The following is a 23,736-nucleotide window of genomic DNA, read 5'->3' on the forward strand; positions in this document are numbered from 1 at the left end:
CACCTTTATCATGATGAACAGACAGCAGTACTCACACTTATTTACATCCAGTAATTTGTACATCTGCTCCACACAATAATGTAACTGTCACTAATAGCCTTACACTTACTGAGATTGTCCATTGTCAGCACCCACGCTACCAAAGTGGTCTCAATACAGTAAAATACACAAAAAAGCAACCAGGTATTCACTTTTGTAAACACAGTGTGCCTCTATTTGTTAGAAATTGAACTTACTGAACTTCTTCCTGAATTACAAACCCTAGTGCGTCAAGGAATCGAAAAAATAAGAAAACTTTCCAATCTAACTCCTTGTTACAGAAAGGAGTTCTCTGCAATGCCTGCTTACTAGTTCATCTTGTGATGGTTCTGAACTGTTAAAATAGCACTTAATTTTTCTTTTATACTCTCTGAGGAAAAGATGGAACTATACAGTAGCCTGTCTCAGTACACAGCCTGTGCCTGCTGATGTTATAATTTTAATATACAAATTCTAACCAAATAGATAAAACACGGGTATCTAAGGAAACGAGTAACAGAACAGCAGCATAGAAGACAGTAGTGCCAAAATTCCAAACCTCCAGTCTCCCAAGCTGATACTCACTAACTCTCCCAGAAACTATCCCCACTGAAAGCCAGCCAGTTAAAAAAAAAAATCCAGTACTCACCGCTACGTGGACGATTCTTCCGTAGCCGGTAACAGTCCAGACAGACCCCAAAACCACACTTGCGACAAACCCAATGAATATTAAAGAGTGTTGTCTCACATACATCACACATTTCCCTCACACCACGTACTGCTCGCTTCCATGCCACTTTCTCTATAAAAAGAAGGAACATTAGAAATTATTGCTTTGACATTTTGCATTTCTCCCACCTAATTTGAGAATATCACAGTAACGTTGATAAAGAAACAATTCACAGAAACATGACTTGAGGGCAGAGTATAGAAACACATTTTACATCCAGAGACAGAATCACAGAATCATATAGGTTGGAAAAGACCTTTAAGATCATCGAGTCCAACCGTAAACCTAACACTACCAAGACCACCACTACACCACGTCCCTAAGCACCTCATCCAAACGGCTTTTAAATACCTCCAGGGATGGCGATTCCACCACTTCCCTGGGCAGCCTGTTCCAATGCTCGATAACCCTTTCAGTGAAGTAAAATTTACTAATATTCAGTCTAAACCTCCCCTGGTGCAACTCGAGGCCTTTTCCTCGCGTCCTATCACTTGTTACCTGGGAGAAGAGACCGACCCCACCTCCCTACACCCTCCTGTCAGGGAGTTGTAGAGAGCGATGAGGTCTCCCCTCAGCCTCCTTTTCTCCAGACTAAACAACCCTAGTTCCCTCAGCCACTCCTCATAAGACTTCTGCTCTAGACACTTTCTTTGAGACACTTTCTTTGAGTTGCTAGTCTTGTGACACTATTAAAATCCCCATTTCTAAGAGTGGGTAAGGTCAAGTCCCAAAATGCACACACTACAAGGAAACGGAGCACCTTACAGAGTTCTGCAGTAACCGAATTTCAAGGAGCACTTACGGAACTTACAGAAAAATTACAAAACTTCTGCTAGTTTTATGAACAAATAACGTGAACTTATGAAACTATAAAGAATGTGTATTTAGTTTTACTAATCGGATGCCTGTCAACTCTTTGGATTCTAAACCAACACATTCGCTGAGGAATGGAAAGTCCTCCCCAAATGGCTGCCCTTGAACATTCCAGAAGCTAAAGGGAAAAATCAGATAGTCAGAGCTATCCATGTGATGTACTGAACCAGGTACCTTTAGAAAATTTTTTCTAAACCTGCTCCCCTTGTAGTGGCAACACTGTCAACTAGTTGCTCAGCTGAGTCCTTGCAGGCTGAACACAGGTGCTGCTCCCTTCCTAGAAAACCCTGAGCTTTTATGCAATGTCCCTGGAGCATAACAGGATAGGAATATGTAAGAAAAGCTGCTCATTAAAGCATAGCTGGTCAGTGTGATAAGCGTTGTGGACTTATTTCTATTTTCTTAGGAGAATGGGTCAGCTGATTTCTGCATTTATTTATTGAAAAATAATTTAATGATGTCTGAGAAAGTTACCGTTAGCTTCCTTGGCAGTAATGTTGCACTGATCCAAAATAAAAATCCCAAATGCTGGTCCTACAATTACACACACCCCAAAGAAGTGAATATAGCCTTCTCTTTGAAAGAAAAGGAGAAGCATTTTAACAGGAAGTTATATTACATTTTCAACTCTATTCCACTGCATTGTACACACATTACACAGAGAAGGTGGACAAAAAACACGTCAAAAGCCCAGCTTACGATGTGGCTCCACCATCATCATTGCCTCCTTCTCTGACATAACAAGCTGGCAGAACTGGTCCCCAACATTGGCCAGGATGTATTTAGAAGTTTCCAGATCGATCCCCTCTGCAGGGGAGGAGGAAGGAATCCATAGGCTCATGGCATCAGGGTCACTCTGTTGTGGGTTTAAGAAACCCTCCACTCTTAGAATACCTTTCCGGGTAAATATCAGCCTGCAGAAAACAGGATGGAGTCATTGAGAAGCTGCTCAATCACCTTTAACTAACTTATAATGCCATCTGTGTCAGAACATAAACCCAGCAAGGCGAAAAAAGGCTTGAGCTAGAGTGCTATACTCTATAGCCAGTACAATTATTATGCAAATCCAAACAACACAGAGAATAAGGTACACGAAGGCAATGGCCGCAAAACCTACTAGAACAAATCCCCAGGTCCCAGTAAGCATTGGTGGGAAATTCCACATACAGGAAATTGCTAGAGCTTGGTAAGTCACATTTCTCTATACTCTTAATAGAAAGAGATGACAAAATTCAATTTATGTGGGCTGCTGCATGATGCTGCTTGTAAAATCGTGCATGGTTCTCATTCTCTGTTTTAACTCAGGAGAAAGTTATTTCCCAACTTTTGGGAAACCAGTATTTCAGTTCTGGCTAGGGTTGGTAGCACTTGGCAACTGTTCTAACAGTTCACATTACAAGACATACAAAAATCCTTATCGTGCCTACTATTCTTGCCAATGCTCTCCACAGAGACGAGTCACAACTGTTTTATCAGTAGCTGTTGACCGTCCTAGTCTTTGTGTGGTAAAAGGTGTAACAACATAAGTTACAGAACCCTGAACATCTCCTGCCAATATTAAAGGTAACTTCATTTTCAAGCAAAACCAATCTTGTCTTTAATCTCAATGCTAGATTAATTTTTAACAAGTTCAGGAAGAGAAACAGCTATAACCCTTACTGGATGGGTGGCACATACTAAAAATTCGCTTCATCCTTTATATGCCAGAAAGTGAACAAACATATTTTTGAAAATAATGCATAGCACTTGCTAGAATAGGCAGTTAAGGAAGATGAAAAGGAAACATGACAGCTCAAAGAACTGTAAGACATGTACCCAACACAGAAAGAAAACACAGGCAAGTGTTCTACTCCTAAAAATCAGTTCCGTATTCAACAAAACCTAGTCAAACATTAGCCTCATGCTGGCAATGTTTAGTTACTTACTTGTTGACCGAATTAAAATTTTATCTCTGTCCTGAACTCCTTATGAAAGAGGGAGAGAACAGCTATTACATACAAACTGCTACCCAACAGTAAAATTCTACCCAATAAAGCAAATTCAATCTCTTGAGGCTGGACCTGGAGGCTCACTTAGTATCATATAGCTGTATTTTCTAACAGCAGCTCTTCCCGTCCCAGCGAGGGAATTCCAGTCAGGTGATGCAAGGAAATAGAAGACACGCAAAATCTTCATTATTGTATGCAAGCACATTAAATAAGTAAAACATAATTACTTTGTGCTTGGACATAGTCCAAGCTCTGCACATAGACTACATATGAAGGAAGGAAGAATTTGAGCACCTCCGGAAATGGAAGAAGCGACACGCCACAGTTGAGTCATCCTGCTCTTGCTCCTTAAATTTGCGGTACCGCTCCAGACGGCACTCCCGACACTTGTGCAGATGTGGAGCTACATTGATGCAAGAGCCATCCTGGAGAAAAGGCTCACCTGACTGCTTCAGCTTCCTCACCTTACTCATATCTTTCAGCACAGACTGGCCAACTGGGTGAGACAAAGTAGAAGTAAAAATCCATTAGTTAACTGCAACATGTTTTCAGAGATCTGTCTGCTCATACCCATGCAAAACCAATAAGACTGTTCAAGTCTGCAGCATACCACACTTCTGTCCTGCCAAATATATGCTTAAACATTTCTCAAAGTGAACATGTTAATTCACATAGAAAAAGCATTAAGCTTTAGCCTTGTAAATATCCCGTGCGCTGCCGACTGAGCATAAATGAGGTTTACACCTGTGGTTAGTTCACCACACAGGAGATATCCCAGTATCCCACCTCCTTGTGCTTCCAAGACACCCTGCATTCAAGTCATCACCTTTTAGGGGAGCTGTGCGAGGCCGGCCCTTTGGGGCTTGCTTCCCTTTTCCTTTCCCCAGCAGCAATTCAGCATTGCGCTCTGCATTGGGACCTAGCTTTGCCATCAAGTGGTCTGGGATTCCCTTCATACAAGCCTTGGCCTGCAACTGGTCTTCAGAGTCACTCAAATCTGACAGGTCACTATTGGTACTGGAGTCTGAGTCCTGTTTGGATGTCAAGCTCCGCTCATCTAGAGAGAACCTTTTCACAGCTTCAAAAGGGGCTTTGTTCTCCTGTGGAAACTCAGCCTGTGAAGAGAAAAAGCCAGGTGGATGTCTGCCAAACACGTTAGAAAAAGTTTTCAGAAGAGGATTGTCCTGCTGCCCAGGCCCAACAGCTGGTTTTTCTTCTGTTGGGCTAGAGGAAAGTGTGGGCATCTCAATAGGCTGTGTCAGGTTGCTGGTCGGTGAGCTGGAACGGCCATTCCCTACAGTGGAAGGGCTCTGAACACCAGCAGCAACTGTTGAACCAGGAGTGCTGGAGATCATCTTTGAGGAGTCAGTTGTTATAAACAAGGTTTTCTTCTTAGCTAGAGAAGAGTCTGTAGAAGTGAGTGACTCCGGCCAGCCAGAAGTGGCCTTATGACCCACAGGTGTAGAGGGAGTAGAAACCCCTGTCTGAGATGAAGATGCAAAGCCACTGAAAGGACTAAGTTCTGCTTTCTCAGCAAATGCCAGGAAAGGGTTTGAGGGTTCCTCTCTTGATAGCTTTGGGGGCTGTAAAAATAGGTTTTCATGACTATCTGGGGGGCGAGTATTCAACAGACTTCGTGAAAAGGCTGGAGTAAGGGTAGGCATAGATTCCACAGGCAGCTTCCGCTCCACAGAACTGCCAGACTGGGCTCCTGGTTTAGTGTCCGCTGAAAGAATTTTACCTTTACAGATCCCAGTACCCACACTCTCTGTACACTGCTTGAATGAGTCCCGACTAGGGGCATCTTCAGTCAAGCTCTCTGAAATGACTGTGAAGTAGTTACTGGAAGGTAGATTTTGGGACATGCATTGAAAAAACAAGTTCTTGGACAGATCAGAATCCTTCTGAGCCTCTTGTCCAGTACTACAGCCAAAAGAAAATCCAGAAGGCTTGCTTTCTGGAGTCACCACTCCATTTGATTGACTCCTTCCACCCCCAAATACCAAGGACTGGGAAGCACTTGGGAGAGAGACTCCAAATCCAGAAGAAGCCAAAAGTGAATTTCGGGAATTCTGAAACAAAATTAAAAAGCATTAGGCCATTAAAGGATTCTTGTTTGAGTCAGCAATACTTTGGTTCATCTAATTGTACAATTACCATTCTACTTATCCACCTATAATAGAAACTTCCAGCAGAATTATTTACAATGAAGAAACTTCTTTAAGGATTCTACTAGACTAATTTTTCCTGCCTACCAGCTATTGAAACTAATGAGCTAACGGTGTCCATTACACAGTAAAGACACCTGAAGAAAATGAACACATTATCTTATCACGTTTCAGAACAAAAGTGAGACACAAGACAAGGTGAATTAATTCACAGAAAAGCAAGTTATTTAATCTGCTGATTGTTTTAATTCAAATCAGCAAGAAGGGAACCTTAATTGAAACTGTTTTTCGATAATCTCCCATCTTTCACCCTCCCCCAAGATCATCCTGACAAGCTTCTCCTACTTAACCAGCACCCTTGAAATAATTAACTTAGCTTGCAAAGTTAATTAAAGAAAGAAAGCCCTCTAGCAGTTAGTGAACAAACTGTTCCTGGTCACAGCAAGCCACATCTGCTGACAGGTAGATAGATGCCTACGAAGTGGTGCCTTCCAGGGGATTACTCAAGCGAGGTTAAACACAAAGGGCTTAATGTTTATGATCTTCAAATAGTGGAAAGTTTTCTGACTTGCAGATTTCTACTAGACTCATAACTGTGATATGGAACATTCACTTGCTCTCTTCTCAATTTATACTTACCCAGATTTTCCAATTCTCACAGTCCTACTCTAACTGATTATATTCTGCGACTAACTCATCAGTTCTATTCCTTTTCTTTGAGTTCCCACTTAGAAATCTTCTCATGAGGAATACTTATGATTAATACACTTTTATTCCAAGGCCATGTTAAATACAACCACGGCCTCCACGCAACACATCTTACTGGTCATTAGTGTCACTGCACACCTACTACACTGCAAACTAATGGTTAGCTTGTTCCTCGTTATCAACCTTCAGCTGTAAGAACTTTAATAACACATTCATGTCCCCCATGACAGTTCTTCCAGATATTAGAATTTCAGATATTTCTTTTTAGAGCCATAGTAATTTTCACAAACTGAGTTTAACAGTTTCAGAAAACATATGAATAGGAATGCAAACCAAGCTTATTAAGTAATCTCAAGGACCAAATCGCCCTATGATTAAGTGGACAGTCTGAAGCAATAACACATGAACTATCTACAACACTCCTGCTGATTTATGTCAAGTTCCCTCCCTCAAGGAAAATAGTCTGAAATGGACTAATGGTCTACCTGCAAATCCTGAAACCAGATTACTAATGATGATTTAAAACAAGTGATTTGGGGTTGGGTAGAGGGAGGGAAGGAGAAGCGGTACCAAAGTTTCTCAGTACAATTAAAGTTCTTCCTTAATACCACTGATGACAGATACAATTTTGACCGTTTACCTACACAGTTTGTAATTGCTCCCAACTCTGAACTTCTTTTTTTTGTGGGGGTGGGGTGGAAGAGAGAGATGATTATATGGTTGTATAACAATTTAATTATGTAACACTTCTGTCTCCTACAACTGTGTTTTTCCTTTACATCTTACCATCTAGGAATCTTTAACCCAAGGTAAACATCTCACCTTTCCCCCAGTTCCATTAGCTAATACAAAAGACAGGGATGAAAGTAATCCATTTAATCTCCTGGCAATCCCCTTCGACTCTCTAACGTATCTCCCATTTTCTTCACTTTTTTATACCGTAGACCACAAGTTTCTTAATTTTTGTTGTACTTACTGAGGTGGGGTTTTGTTTTTATAAGCCTTCATTTCATTACTTAAAAAGTCTTCTCTTTTGTTTTTAACAGGGTTTCCCTTCTACTTTTCCACTTTTCCCCTTGAAAACAAAGAGACACAACTAAAAGGTTTTCAAGCTGCTTCCAGACTGAGCTTGCTCTTCAAATTTATTCTAAAGGTACCCATCTCAAACGTTTTAATTATTTCTTTGTTTTCAGCCCTAGATAGTATATGATGCGACTGGCTCATTTTTCTACTACGGAGATATCATAGCTGTAACAGACAAGTTGGGCATCTATAAAAGGTCCTCTAAATGTAGCCTCATTGTTTTTCTGGTTTTGAGGCTTTTTTTTCTTTTTTTAAGTAACTTAAATGTTCAACTCAGCACACAATCTCATGAGTATTTGTTTAAAGGCAAGAGATATTAAGTAGGTTATCTTCCATACGACACAGCAAAATTTATGATATTAAGTGCAGTGCTTAAAGTTACTTTCACGGAATCACAGAATCGTATAGGTTGGAAAAGACCTTTAAGATCATCGAGTCCAACCATAAACCTAACACTACCAAGACCACCACTACACCATGTCCCTAAGCACCTCATCCAAACGGCTTTTAAATACCTCCAGGGATGGCGATTCCACCACTTCCCTGGGCAGCCTCTTCCAATGCTTGATAACCCTTTCAGTGAAGTAAAATTTCCTAATATTCAGTCTAAACCTCCCCTGGTGCAACTTGAGGCCATTTCCTCTCGTCCCGTCACTTGTTACCTGGGAGAAGAGACCGACCCCACCTCTCTACACCCTCCTTTCAGGCAGTTGTAGAGCGCGATGAGGTCTCCCCTCAGCCTCCTTTTCTCCAGGCTGAACAACCCCAGGTCCCTCAGCCGCTCCCCATCAGCCTTGTGCTCCAGACCCTTCCCCAGCTCCGTTGCCCTTCTCTGGACACGCTCCAGCCCCTCCATGTCTCTCTGGGAGTGAGGGGCCCAACACTGAACACAGCATTCGAGGTGCGGCCTCACCAGTGCCCAGTACAGGGGTACGATCGCTGCCCTACTCCTGCTGGCCACGCTATTCCTGATACAAGCCAGGATGCCATTGGCTTTCTTGGCCACCTGGGCACACTGCTGGCTCATATTCAGCCGGCTGTCGACCAACACCCCCAGGTCCTTCTCTGCCAGGCAGCTTTCCAGCCACTCTTCCCCACGCCTGTAGCGTTGCATGGGGTTGCTGTGGCCCAAGTGCAGGACCTTGCACTGAGCCTTGTTGAACCCCATACAGTTGGCCCCAGCCCATCGACAGGCCCCAGCCTGTCCAGGTCCCTCTGTAGAGCCTTCCTCCCTTCAAGCAGATCAACACTCCCGCACAACCCGGTGTCATCTGCAAACTGACTGAGGGTGCACTCGATCCCTTCGTCCAGACCATTGGTAAAGATATTAAACAGCACTGGCCCCAGCACAGAGCCCTGGGGAACACCGCTTGTGACCGGCCACAACTGGAGTAAACTCCATCCCCCACCACTCTTTGGGCCCAGCCATCCAGCCAGTTCTTTACCCAGCGAAGAGTACACCCGTCCAAGCCATGAGCCGCCAGTTTCTCCAGGAGAAAGCTGTGGGAAACCGTGTCGAAGGCTTTACTGAAGTCAAGATAGACAACATCCACAGCCTTTCCCTCATCCATTAGGCGGGTCACCTTGTCGTAGAAGGAGATCAGGTAGGTCAAGCAGGACCTGCCTTTCCTAAACCCATGCTGGCTGGGCTTGATCCCTTGGTTATCCTCTACATGCCGTGTGATGGCACTCAGGATGATCTGCTCCATCAGCTTTCCCGGTACCAAGGTCAGGCTGACAGGCCTGTAGTTCCCCGGGTCCCCCTTCCGGCCCTTCTTGTAGATGTGTGTCACATTTGCTAATCTCCAGTCAACTGGGACCTCCCCAGTTAGCGAGGATTGCTGGTAAATGACGGAAAGGGGCTTGGTGAGCACTTCTGGCGGTTCCTTCAGTACTCTCGGGTGGATCTCATCAGGCCCCATAGACTTGTGAGTGTCTAAGTGGTGCAGCAGGACACTAACCATTTCCCCCTGAATTATTGGGGCTCCATTCTGGTCCCCGTCCCTATCTTCTGACTGGGGGGGCTGGGTACCCAGAGAACAATTGGCCCTACTATTAAAGACTGAGGCAAAGAAGGCATTAAGTACCTCAGCCTTTTCCTCATCCTTTGTCACTGTGATCCCTCCCCTGTCTACTAGGGGCTGGAGATTCTCCTTAGCTCTCCTTTTGCTGCTAATGTATCTGAAGAAGTATTTTTTGTTGTCTTTTATGGCAGTAGCCAGATTGAGCTCTAGCTCAGCTTTGGTCCTTCTAATTTTCTCCCTGTACAACCTCGCTACACCTTTGTAGTCCTCTTGACTTGCCTGCCCCTACTTTAAGGCTGCATTTCTCAGATCAAGGCTGAATAAAGATAAGAGTGCTACAAAATTGTCTCTTACAACTCCTCCACCAAATACCTTCATTTTCTTTTGAGTTCTTTCTTAGATCAGATAATAGAAAGGTTTCCCTTGGGAGGGGAGGGATTCATCAGAGAAAAAGTAGTTTTCTCAATTCCATGGACACACTTTGTAACAGGAATATGTTGCAGAACATCTGTTGCAAATATGTATGTCTTTCTTGAATACGCTGGATCATGAGCTACTCACCTCTCCCTGGGCTTGTGATCGGCCTGTTTTCAGTTTCTCCTGTCCAGTAACAGCTGGCAAACTGGTATCAGAGATTCTCACAGTTGTCGGTGTCAAAGCAGTTGTAGTAACTGCAGTTGCAGAAGTCACTGTGCCTTGGCCAACCTGTTCCAGTGATTTTCCTGCCTCTTTACATCCAGATCCAACTAGTAATGCTTGTCCAGCCACAGAGGAAAATGGAGTGAAGGGCAATGGTGTGTCACCACCAACTGGCTCATCTTGGACTACTAGTGTTCGGCCATTCTCTTTGGTGTAAGTGGCAAAGCGAATATTGCGATTAATCTGAGGAATGAATGAAGGCAACTGTTTGGCCCTTGGATCCGGTCCTGTTTCGCTATTGGAGCCTCCTTTCCAAGGACCTCTGCTTGCCTCCCCTCCGTCACTACCATTGCTATCCACCTCACCCCTCTCCTTTAGCTTCTTTGTTGCAGGATCACACCCAGAATCTGAAGCGTTTTTCCTCCTCCGTCCATCCTTTCCCTCCAGACTTTCTTTCTTCTTTTTCCCTTTAGATGATTTAGCTGCTTTTAGGCCCCCTCCCTGTAATAGACAAAACCATGCAATCACTAAACAGAATAATGAGGAATAGCTGTTCAAATAACATTTTTCTGTTAGAATGAAGAATATATTACGCTATTCTTAAGCTTATGTATGTTACATTTAATCACAAATTGGAGACATCTAAGGAAAGATACTATGTGAACACAGAACAAGCCTAAGTGCAGTTTTGTCTTTTTTGTATCAGGATAGGACCTTCACAATAAGATTTTTAGCTGAGCTACTTTGCTGTAGCACGTACCACATCATGGCAGATTTTGGGAAACATGCAACGCAGCCGTACTCCAACATAGTTCTTGCTAATGTATGAAAACTATTTGCACACTAATTTTTGCTACAAGTCTAATCCCCACAGTTCTTTTGAAGGGCACACTTTCTGTCCACTACCCAAAGCCTACAAAAACTACAGGAGATAGCTTGCCGTTTAGCTTAGGGTAAAAACACAGGTTCAAATGTTATCATGGAACCTCTCAACTGAAGCAATGAAATGCCACAAGCATGCAAGCCTGCTTTAGAGAAGCCAGATGGAAATTTTTAGAAATGCCTAAAAAGGTCTGCGAAGAAGCACAGAGTGATCCCTTCAGAAAAAGGCAGTGAGCACAGAGACGTCCTTTATCAGAGCACTACACTTTAAAATGGAGTACAACAACCATGTTTATTGAACCCCGCCCAAGATCCATGCTGAACTTAGTAAAACAGGCCTGAACGAAAAGAAAATAGATTGTTTAAAGAAAGCTATGACCATCTCTCAAAATGGTAAAGAAAATTTTCCTCTTCCAACTACATTATCAAAAGCCCACAGTGAACACAGCATCAGTTTTCAGTTGTTTCCACATTTTAGATGTAAATTTTACAAAGTTTCACACTGTATATACAAGACCTGAACTATTGTAGTACCTCGCTTGGAGAAGTGTTATCCATCACCACATGAATCAGTCGAGGATCCACCGACTTTATTTCGCCACTCTAATTTTTATGCAGATTGATATTGAGGAGGTAGGGGAAGAAAAGAGTAGGTTAGTTTTTAATTCAGAGTATATAGGATCAACATAAGAGCCCTTAAACACAGGGTTACTCTGCAGCCCCTCTTCCATTTGCCTTTTCTTTCTGTCCCACTTCCTTAGTAATACTACAGCCTTCCAGTTTACCTTCTATCCTTTTGCTCCTTCTCTATTTCAAAAACTTTCAGATTTGATTCCTACCACTGTTTTCTTGTATATTTGTTCTACTGAGCATCTCTAGAGGCATTCATTGCATTAAACACAGCTGCTCTTAAATTTGATTTAGTACTGTTCTAGCCTTCTGCACATTCACTGTTAGATGTAGAAAAGAATACTGGAAGGAAGCACATCAATTTATGCTAATTATCCTCATCAGCATATCCCCAACAGGAGCAATGAATACCCAATCTCTGTAACTGTGCTTGGAGGTTACCTTTTTATTTCACAGTAGATACGCAGTAAGTTGGGTGCTTCCTGGCATGTATCTGCTGAAAGCATATACTCCACAGTTTCAATGCCTCTCCAAAGTACTACACTTATTTACCATAATAGTATACTTTTTTTCCTGTGCACCAGCAATAGATCTAATAGTCGGAGCACAGGATTACTGCATGTGTACACAGGACTTACTAGGCACGGTTAGTGCATTCATTCTGCACAGGTATTTTACTGCACATGGAAAAGGCTACGGGGGCAGGGGGCACGGGACACAGGACGGGACCCAAAAAACCGAGAAGAATGCTGCTGCTACGGTAATTTACACACAGCACCACAGACCTGTTCCTAGTTGCTCCTGAAAAAGGAAGCCATTAGGAGGCAGCTGCTAGTAAGACCAAAATACTCGTCAGCCTGCACAGAAGCATGTAACACAAACCACATAACTCCAGCAGTCCACAGATTTTCTGTGCTGTTTACAACACTTACTAGGTTTACTGATAGGAACAGGGCAAAAGTAAACTGCCTAAGCTAAAACATATCAATCAATTTTGTTTAGACTAAGACTTCACCTTCTATGCTACACTTGTTTTAAACCACTTGTACAGCCCGTCAGATAGAAGCTGAGAGAAGGCATAGGAAGACCACAGCATAACAGACCCAGAAGGTGGCTTTCTGTACATCAGCACACTCTCCCACCCAGAAAGCCACTTCCAGTATTTTTTCATATAGCTCTCATTTCCAAAGAAATTCTTATAGCTTCCTTTATAGAAGTGGGCTGTATATCATCATTTATTGTGGAAAGTCATCATAACAGAAAACAAAAATTCTGTGAATTGCAACATGGATAATTACTCATCTTTTAAAGCAAAAAACCAAAGAACCAAAAGTACAAGTTTTGGTGAAGCTGTTATTCTCCACAAGATATTGAGGAATGGTGTTTTAGGAACACTAAAACAGTGCTTCATATTTTTACCTCAGTCACAGACACCTCCATAAGACGAGTTATTGGGTCTTGATGGCTCACAACACCACAGAGCCAACTATTTTCATCCTCTGGTTGGTAAACCTTAACTCTTTGGCCTTGGACACTGTAAGGACCTGGAAAAGAAGGACTTTCAGTACATTTTCCAGACAAGCTTTGTGTCATACTAGTTAAGAGTCATACAATTAAAAAAAAAAAAAAGAAAAAAAAAGGAGAGTTTTGTGCACATAATTAGGGCTTGAAGTGTCATCTTTCAGGTGGAAAGAAATTAAAGCGCTAGGGCTTCTGCTGCAAATCCTGCATAAGCCAAGCATTCTATTGTAAAAAGTCAATAAGCCCTCATTGCTGTAACTCAAAACTATTGTAAAGACAAAATTAATACAGTTTACAAGTAAAAAAAAAAATTGAAAAATCAAAATAAACTCACTCCTTTGACAAAATCAAGCTAGACAGGGCCTCCTTGCTAACTAAACTCTTTTGCTTTCTAACCTACAGGTCAGTAATTATGAAGCATCAATCTAGTGGACAGTCATAGCATTCTGACTCAGTCCAGATGCATCAAATCCCAGTATAAACTGCATGCAGTTCAGAATAGAAACATATATTTGTAACTGTGGAAAACTTAACATAATTGCACAAATATCCAACGTTCTCTAAACCAACCAGTCTTAGTTCTTTGACACGGGTAACGGATCATCTACAGAAAGGTTTCCTCCGACCCTGCCCTCACTCTCCACATCAGCATGCAGAGCTTTCCTCCTACCCTAAGTCCAGACAAAAAAAACTTAGTTAATATTAGATCATCAAAATCCACATGATCCAACAGCCTGTATCTGATACAACCAGAACTAGGCACTTCAGAAGAAGGCTCCAAACTGGACAATTCTGAACCTGCTTGCTCATGTAAGAAGTATTGTCCTCATAGCATTTTTATCAATAAACATTTTATTTAACCAAAAGGCACCAAATCCCCATTAAGAATGACATAGTCCTTCAAATGTAATACAGTGGCCTACGTCTAGGGTGACCACCTGGCCCATGAACCCAAACTCTGGATAGAAAATAGTTTTAGCACTTGAACTAGAAGACCCCAATCTGACAATAAGAGCTGCAATCAGACTTAACCCTAATACACAATCCAGACAACAGTTAAGGTATTAACTCTATGCTGAGCAGCCACGGCCACACTATATTTTCAACTTCAAAAATTCACATATTAATTATCAAAATTCCAAAATCTGAATTTGACATAACAAAAGAAATTTTTTAAAGATCAACAACTACAAAGTAACTTCACTTCTAAATTTCCAGAATTATAGAAGAGAACCACAGAACAGGACCAAAACTTTAAAAATTCAAAACTAAAACTTAAAATAAGGGAAGCTGTAAATACATGGACATTATCAGTAATACTTTGTCCTACTTTAACTACACCTTCAGTGATCATTCCCAGTAGGTATTTCTGGTTGTATCTCAGCAACTGCTTACCTGTATCTGTGACAAAATAATGCTTCTTTGTAAAGAACTTGCAAAAGAATACAGAAAATTGACCTTCCAAATCAAACAGTAACAGACACTATTGCTATTCTCCTTCACAAATCCCAGCATAGTCTAACTGTTCCACAACAAAGTAGCTCTGAGATAGAAAAAACACAGTCTCACCTCTACTAAATATCTCCTGAAGCTTCTGGTCACTGATCAATGCATTGACAGATTCTCTTAGTGAAGGCTGTTCCTGCAGAATCTGATTTTGACTCTCTGTTCCCATCTGCCAACAACAAACAGTTTTAACATAAAAGTATCATCTTTTAACGAAATAGAATCATTAGGTTTTAAGGGACAGCTCTTCTTGGATTGCTCTCAGAGACTGACAAACCAAAAAAAGTAAAATTAAGAAAAACATTGCTGAACATGCCAAGAGGAAAAAAAGGACTAGCTATACAAAAGCTGTTGCAAAACTTCGACTGGGGTTACCAACTACATGATGCTTGACAGCTTGCTCTCCAACTGACCCATATAGAGAGAAACTATTTTCAACTGCAGCTGGAGGTTAGTGTAGGCACCTCGAAAAAGAGGGAAAGAAATGCAAATATATGGCAGGGCAGTGAAAGGAGGAAGACAAGAATATGGAAGTGGAACAGTAATAAAAAAACCCCCCTCATCTGACAATCACAGCACAAAGTTAAATTTGCACTTTAACTGAACACAGTTCAAATACCTGAAACAAACGTAATCCGCTGGCATCAGACAGGAAACGTAAATGTCTGTCCAGAAGAAACTCCACTGGGACCACTGAGCCTAAACCCAGCTTATCTACTAGAGGAGTGAAAGTCTGTGATAAACAACAAAAAACAAAGGTTATAAAAATGACTGAGCACACATACAGGCCAACAACCGTTGTTTTCACATGCTATTTAAGTACCACAAAGAATAAAAAGTTTAATTTATCAACTTGCACCACCCAGTGCCTGAGTTTTAATGCAAATTATTATTCATGTCTAAGCCAATAATTCTTGCAAGTGTGGCATATTACAAGAAGGAATTACAGAAAATTGGCTCCACTTCTTCATTAGAACTTAAAGCAGAACTGAAAACACCTTTTGTGGTACTTGTTTTTTCATAGGTAAGCACCTTCTGATGTTCAGGTTAAAAAAGCAGCTTTGGTTAATGGTTCAAACTATGCTACATATTTTGAGTATACTCTCATGAAAGGAGCATTTTTATTCCCGCACAGAAATCAGGTGTAAGTAATTTACAGGCATATTAATAAAGGGGAGATTTTTTTTGCTAGTGTTTTGTGCAAAATTGAAGTTCATAACAGGTGTACTATTGATATTCAAGCTGCAGGACAAATCACTAAAAATACCTAGCAGAATCAGAATGATAACCTTATAACATAACTCGCTGATGAAAGAGGAAGATGAAAGAGGAAGTTGCAAACCATTGGAATCTTTGAAATGTGTTATCTGGCTCACACTCACATTATTTTAACACACAAGTATTCACGACATTTTTCCCTTAACAGGTCTCATCAAGTTTGTTCACACTCCATTCTCCTGTGCACACCATTATGAATATAAAATTTATTTTCTCAGTTTACGTAAAACTATTTCCTAAAAGTGAACAGGACTACAAGAAAGAGACAATGAGGGATGAATACACATTCATAAGTGATATATTTCAGCCCCCCCCCCAACCCAACACCACTACCCCTGCCCCCCTAAAAAAAAATACCATTCACTTTTATAAAGTGAAGCAGTTGGCTTCCCAGAATTGTCCACATTGCACTTATGTACTCTGGTGCTTTGCCTAATTCCAGTCTGTATTCCCAGGCAGTTATTTGGGTAGGCCTCCAGTACTTAGTGAAAGCTTGAGTGCTCACGTGGCTGTCCGGAGTACAGGGGATGGAAACGTTTCTTCAGCAAGTCTATAGATAGGGCTTGAGTTATAGTGGAAATACCCTGGGATCTTAGTGGACCCTTCTTTGCTTCTACCAGTCTTCCAACAGGTTCTGACACAACTCATTACACAATCAGTGTGCGGACTATGGTAACACCCCCAAATTACTCAGATATCAAGATACTTGGGAATCATCTGAAAGAAACTGATCCCGAATAAACACAGTTTCCCAGCTGAAACTAAACTGGAGTTCACTCTTGGAGACAAGTTGGAAATACATTGAAAGGAAAACTCCGCCTATGGAAAAAACACTATACACAGAATCTCTGCTGTAAAGGCCTAGTTTTCTTCTGCCTTAAGACAACTGCAATAAAGAAACCCTCAGAGAAAGATGCAGTGCTGAACTTGTTGCTTTGAGCCCAAGTGTTAATTTAAAACACTAAATTCAAATTGTACCAAGGCACAAGGTCCTTGACTGGAAAAAACATTTCAATGTGCCCATGCACAAAATGTAGTATTAAAAAGCAGAGAGTAGGATCCCAAGCAGTTCAAGAACTGCAGGAAGAGAAAAGAAACAAAAGAAGGGCAAAATAATAAAAAACAGACAGCATGAAAACAAGGGTAGGAGTCTCATATATAATGATCTTTCCTCTTCAGAAGCCACTAAGAGAAGAAAGAAGGATGTAAGGAATGCTCTTTACTATATACTACTCATTAGGATGTTTGCAGAATGGGTATACTCAGATACGCTAGCTAAAACATACTGGCTTTGGTCTCAAGTGTCATGACATGTAACTGCCATGTAAACAGCAATATGGATAACCAAGAAACAGGAGAAAATTTTGCATGTCACGCATGTCATGTTAGTTAATGCTGACAACAACACTGAAATCAAATTTTTAGTTTAGAGTAGGAGTGGCCAACTTATGGCTTATAGGTCAGGCACAGCCCACAGTCTATTCTCTTCCCCACAGCGCCTTCAGGAACACCTATTAAAATGATGCAGCAGCCTTTACCATACAGAACTCTAGAGAGTCCATAGTAAGACCAAAAGGCTTATTCTCACAATTCAGAAAAGCCTAACACACTCAAAGTTCTAAAATAGGGAAAAATAATCTTCAGATATGTAGCACATTTCTTCAGAGACCCACTTAGTGAAAAATATCTCATTTCTGTGAGGTAACAGCTTTCAATTTCTGGGGCAGGAACTGCAAGCATACCGCCTCTCAGATGCCTTTCCAAAGGCAGTGTAACTCCCAGTTAACTGCTCTCCTATTTACCATTTCAAAAAATCCATCCCCAAGCAATTATTGGTACCTGCATAATGATGCCCTGTACGATATTCAAGCCTTGTGTTTCACACCACAGTTGATGCAAACCTCTGAGGATATGAGAGCTTTTGGCCAAATACTCACCAGTGCAGGCCACTGTGCCAGTGAGACTCGAGTCCCCTGGAGCATAACCGGATCATTTCGAGGTGCCCAAACCAATGATCCTTCCAGCAACAACACTATAACTTCTTCAGCATGGACTTTCACCCAGGCATGTTGCTTCCAGTTACAGCCATCGAATTCCACGAAGATCTGATTTAAAAAAAAAAAAAAAATTAAAAAAAATTTAGAAGGTATTTCAGCTCTTTTCAGACACCAAATAGAAAAAAATAGATTCCTACAATCCCTATGGATAAGGAGACAGCAGCTTTAGTCAGAAAAATCAGGATAGCACTGAGAACATCACATCTATCTAACAGCTATCAAACATTACAAAAGAAACAGGATTCAGATTCACAGCAATTACTAGCCTATGAAAAATGATTTATCCCCAAACACACACCACTGGCTCCAAATGCTGCATTTCCCCATACAAAATTAAAGATGTGAAAATTGTTCATCCCAAAATACAGCTGATGACCCAATGCAAGCCTCTTTCACATTGGGATTTTTTAGAGAATTTAGACACTCTTACTTGCACTTCAACGGACAGCCTGTATCAGTACAGTTAACTGACATTCACAGAATTAAATCCTTCAGCCAGGGAAGTTTGTGTTTGTGAAATCCACTCTAAATCAGAAGTTTTGCATTGCCTTGTACATTATTAAACTCCCTGAACTAAATGCAAATATTTGGGATTGCATGAGATTATCCACAAATATCTACTCACTAGACTTCATTACCTTATTTACAAGTGTGACAATATAAACCACACTACAATTATAAATCACTATTCTGAGATACCATCCTCTTTTTTTCTATCACAAAGGACAAATGTTAAAGCCATATGAAATTAAACGGCAAGAATGCTAAGAACGGGAACACGGGTTACAAGTCTCATTCCATGTCCTAACAACTCGGGCTATTAAATGTTAAAACACAGTCACATTCTAATCTTTCATCTACAGAACTTACATTCTACACAAATATAATCAAATATGTCAGATGAACGGCAAGAAATTCCTAATCAGTTAAGAAACACCTTAAGCTGGACAGTCAAAACAGTTTTGTAATAATTACAAGATCACTGGGGGTAACAGGGCACTAACCGGAGACAGACAGCTCTCTGCTTTACCAGTAATCCTTACTCAAAGAGGTATGAGAGACCACTCATACACTCCTCTTCCCCACTCCTCCCTCCTCAGACTCAAAAACTCAAACTCCAAGGGGAGAGGGAGAGCATACGAAGCAACTCTCCTGATGAATTCTTGAACTCCATCACTGCTTAAGCTGCCCTGCAGAGAAAGAAGACTGGACCTTTCAAGACATCCTTCCTTCAATTCAATAATTTTCAGCAATATAGTGGAAATTGGACTGAACACCTTTTCAGTTTCAGCAGGCCTGTGCCCTTCTTAATACTATATTTGTGCTACTTTGGCAGTAGAATGTGACAAAGAGGACTATCAGGTACAAATAACAAAATGGAATTATTTGTTTATATGTACAGTATTAGTGAGGTAATCATCTTGTTATGATTCTCTTATTGTAAAGGCTATATGAAAAAAGGTTGTCAAAAAGAACTATTAGAATAATGCTGATTTTGGAATATATGCCTTCTTGCAAGATATTTAAGAATTTGATGAAAAGGAGGGGAGATTTTATAAGTAACTACACAGACAGGACCTCTCACTAGCACATCCCCTTAAACTAGTTGGCAAGGATCACTAAAGGCAGACAAATTCAAACAACCAATAAAGTGCAGCTTACCACTCTGTCCCAAATAAATAAGGATACCTATTAGGTTTATTTTTAATTTATTACTTCACACAAGAGTTAAACAAGTCAATTTACCTTGTGACGCACATGAAGTAAGACTATAAAAAAATTTCTTCCAGTCTTAACCTATAAGACACCTCACATTTCTACGAATCATTATAAATGGGTGAAGTGGAACAGTTGTACCCTTAGCTGCAAATTTAACATGTTACTCCCTGGTTTAAAAAAAAAAAAAAAGAAAAGAAAAAAGAAAAATACCACAAGAAATAGCCTGTGATGAACTGATGAACTTCAAGATGGGTGTTCCATGTTTGTTCAGGCGGCTCACTAAATATTCTGACAAATACTGTGTACCAATCATATACAAAGCAGTAGCAAGGCCATCTGTAAGATCCTAGCAGATGTTACAGCAGGACCCCTCTCAATCATACACCAAAGGTCTTCGGTGTCTGGGGAGGTCCCCACTGGCTGGAAGCTAGCCAACGTTATTCCAGTTTACAAGAAGGGCATGAGGGAAGACCCAGGGAACTACAGACCCGCTAGTGTAACCTCAGGAAAAATAATGAAAATCACACAGGGTGCTATTGAAAGGCATTTAAAGGACAATGCAATCATAAGGCACAGTCAACACGGGTTCACAAATGGAAAGTCCTGTTTAACTAATTTAATCTCCTTCTATGACAAGATCCACCTAGTGGATGAAGGGAAGGCGGTGGATGTAGTTTTTCTCGATTTTAGTAAGGCTTTAGATACTGTCCCTCGCAGCATCCTTCTGGACAAGTTGTCCAACTGTGAGATGAGCAGGTTCACAGCGCGCTGGGTGAAGAATCGGCTGGACGGCAGGCCTCTGAGGCTTGTAGTGAATGGGGCTACATCTGGCTGGTGACCGGCCACCAGCAGTGTCCCTCAGGGCTCAATCCTAGGGCCAGTGCTGTTCAATATTTTTATCAGTGATCTGGATGCAGGAGTTGCATGCACCATCAACAAGTTTGCTGACAATACCAAACTGGAAGGTGCTGCTGACTCTCTCAAGGGACAAGAGGCCTTGCAGAGGGATCTAGACAGACTGGAGCATTGGGCAATCATCAGTGGCATGAAATGTAACATGAACAAATGCCAGATCCTGCTCCTGGGAAGGAATAATGCCCGACACAAGCATAAACTGGGAGAGGAGTGGCTGGAGAGCAGCCCTGCAGAAAGGGATCTGGGGGTGCTGGGTGACAGCAGGCTCAACAGGAGCCAGCAGTGTGCCCTGGCAGCCGAGAGGGCAAACCCCATCCCGGGGTGCATCAAACACGGCATAACCAGCCGGTCAAGAGAGGGGATTATCCCGATGTAGTTATCGTTGGTGCGGGCTCCCCTGGAGTACTGCGTGCAGTTCTGGGCCCCGCCATTTGAGAAGGATGTGAAGGTCCTCGAATGCCTCCAGAGGAGAGCAACAAAGCTGGTGAAGGGCTGCAAGGCATGTCCTCTGAGGAGCAGCTGAGGACTCTGGGTTTGTCTCGTTTGGAGAAAAGGAGGCTGAGAGGCGACCTCATTGCTCTCTGCGGCTTCCTCAGGAGGGGACGTGGAGAGGGAGGTGCTGAGCTTTTCTTCCAGGGATCCAGGGACAGGACAGTGGGAATGGTTCAAAGCCGCGTCAGGGGAGGTTCAGACTTGATATGAGGAAGCATTTCTTTACGGAGAGGGTGGTCAAACCCTGGAACAGGCTTCCTAGAGAGGTGGTCGCTGTCCCAGTGCCAGTCAGTGTTCTTAAACACTGTGTTCTTAAACACTGACAGGCACTGGAGCAGCGACCACCTCTCTAGGGCATTTAGACAATGCCCTTAACACCATGATTTAACTTTTGGTCAGCCCTGAAGTGGTCAGGCAGTTGGACTAGGTGATCGTGGTAGGTCCCTTCCAGCTGAACTATTCTATTCCACCACTTAACTCAGAAAACAGACCTTATAGTTTTCTTTTCTAAAACCCCAGACCTACAAACTGGGTCAAAAGAAGAGAAAAGACTTACAACGTTATCATATTAAGATCATCTCTCTCCTCTGCAAAACACAGAAGTCATGGCACGTTTGTTTTACACGCTTTACGTTCAATATTCAGTTTTCTTCCATCTTTGTATAATCAACATAAGCAACGGAGTCCTGCCAAACTTTGACTTACAACCATTAAAAAAGGCATCACTAATTCTAAGTCAATACCCAACAGAGTATTTTCCTACACACAGATACGCAGGGCAGCTGTTCCAGATCCATGCAACCCCACACATGATATTGTCAGTACTGTCAGTAGTTTCCAACAGATCACACAGCAACAAAAAGGATGAAAGCCTCAATATAAACAGCTATGTTCTCAGTTTCTGTTTCCAGAATCTGCAACAGAAGTCACTTTGTGTAACGGGTGCGCAAGAAGCAGAAGGTGACTTGCACAGCACACCGAGTGTTTGTGCATATACCACTTTGTATTACTACAAAAAATAACTACAGCATATTCATGAACTGATGCCCAGTATACTTGGATTCTATGAGAAAAAACACTAAGAGAATCCTGAAAGAGATGCCTAAAGCAAGGAAAGTAAGGACAGATGAGAGACTTGAGAGGGAATAAACATATTTCCTTTTGATATTTAAAGTGGTAAACAGAAATATTCTCTTTGTTGAAAAACCCAGAAGCCTTAAGGAAAACGGCTGCATTATAACTAATAATTTCCTGGTTTTTCTCTCATCTTAATTTGAAAATTGTGTAGTTCTGAGTCAAGAGGGAAATGTCTCTATGCTAAAGCCCTGGCTTTTCAGAATAAAATACCTCTCAAATGTATCAATGGCCCTACAATTCATAGGGTCACATCTACTGACAGTATCTTCTGCTGACCCTCCTAGCTCTGCTCACAATCAGTTTAGACAAGCCATTGAGAAGAACAGCAATGGTGCTTTGTTAATACCAATGCTTTTGAACAGCGGTACTGATGACGACAACCAGATATGAAATTAGTGCAGATATGTCTGTATCACAAAAAAAAAAAATGATGCTGCTTAGACAAAAATGCACCTGCAGGATTTCTCAAGTTCTCCTACGGGGAAAAACACCTTCCCTAAGCAATATCTAATTGCAAACAATAAAGATTTTTATGTTTTGGTGGTTTGGGGTTTTTTTAATCTACAAAACCAGGGGCTTTTCCAATACAAAAAACAGAGGGTGCATACACACCTGTAATTCTCCATCTCCTGCCTCTTTTTTTTTGCCTGTCGCAATAAAAAGCGACACTAGAAAGCAGAGCTCTTGCTCTGCTTTATTTGATATACAAAGACAGCCTGAAGCATTTTTTCCAGAAGACACATTCTTGTCTAGCTACTACCCTAACAGTCAGGCCTTATAGACTACAGAGAGCTATAGTCTGGTTCAAATGGAATCTCCCCTGAAGCTTTTCAACATCAGTTCCACTATAAAAGCAGCAACAATAGGAAGACCATAGTGTAGATAATACAGATATATTGGTCTTTTTCACCACATGACACACAGGCTCTAAACATGATTTATAATAGAAAAAATACTGCAGCTTATTGCATTAGAATCTGCACAAAGGTCTAATGTAGATGCCATCTATGAAAAACATAAAATCTTTACATTTTAGGGTTTTATATATTATAAAAAGCAGAAGATGGCAAAAAATCCAAGTTCAAAAATATCCCTTAAAATGGTCTTAAATTTTACCTAGTTTTGAAAGGAAGGATGGTCCATCAGTTGCTAGAGAGTAGCCAGAGACCCAGGTTCAATTCCCTGCTTCATCAGAGGCTTCCTGCATGACCTTGGTCAAGCCATTTAGTCTCACTGGCTGAGCTTCCCCATCTGTAAATTGGAATAATAGTACTTATGCCCAGAAAGGAGGCACGGGTAGGAATCTGTTGCAGACTACCAAGTAAAACTGGGTAACAAGTTGGTCCATGACCATGATGTAGAAAGAAC

General features: G+C 41.5%; 1 protein-coding gene across 5 annotated transcripts in view; it reads right to left on the reverse strand.

Moving 5' to 3' along the window:
- Positions 1-23,736, reverse strand: part of KDM3B (lysine demethylase 3B) — a 71,734-nt gene that overhangs the window by 32,805 nt on the left and 15,193 nt on the right. For 3 of the 5 annotated variants that reach the window (XR_012044089.1, XM_072872187.1, XM_072872189.1), the window contains exons 2-11: positions 17,986-18,153; positions 15,390-15,503; positions 14,834-14,939; positions 13,163-13,287; positions 11,648-11,716; positions 10,154-10,732; positions 4,436-5,681; positions 3,904-4,105; positions 2,321-2,535; positions 668-820 (exon numbers count right to left, since the gene is read on the reverse strand). Coding sequence is in view for 4 of the 5 variants with exons in the window: in XM_072872187.1 (XP_072728288.1) it covers positions 668-820; positions 2,321-2,535; positions 3,904-4,105; positions 4,436-5,681; positions 10,154-10,732; positions 11,648-11,716; positions 13,163-13,287; positions 14,834-14,939; positions 15,390-15,503; positions 17,986-18,153 (2,977 nt within the window). In the remaining variant the exon portion in view is untranslated. Of the gene's footprint in view, positions 1-667; positions 821-2,320; positions 2,536-3,903; positions 4,106-4,435; positions 5,682-10,153; positions 10,733-11,647; positions 11,717-13,162; positions 13,288-13,834; positions 13,936-14,833; positions 14,940-15,389; positions 15,504-17,985; positions 18,154-23,484; positions 23,505-23,736 lie in introns of those variants that run through there. The other 2 variants (XM_072872188.1, XM_072872190.1) reach the window with 2 other exon arrangements.

This window comes from Ciconia boyciana, chromosome 9 (assembly GCF_034638445.1).
Source record: "Ciconia boyciana chromosome 9, ASM3463844v1, whole genome shotgun sequence".
In the NCBI taxonomy this organism is placed as follows: domain Eukaryota; kingdom Metazoa; phylum Chordata; class Aves; order Ciconiiformes; family Ciconiidae; genus Ciconia; species Ciconia boyciana.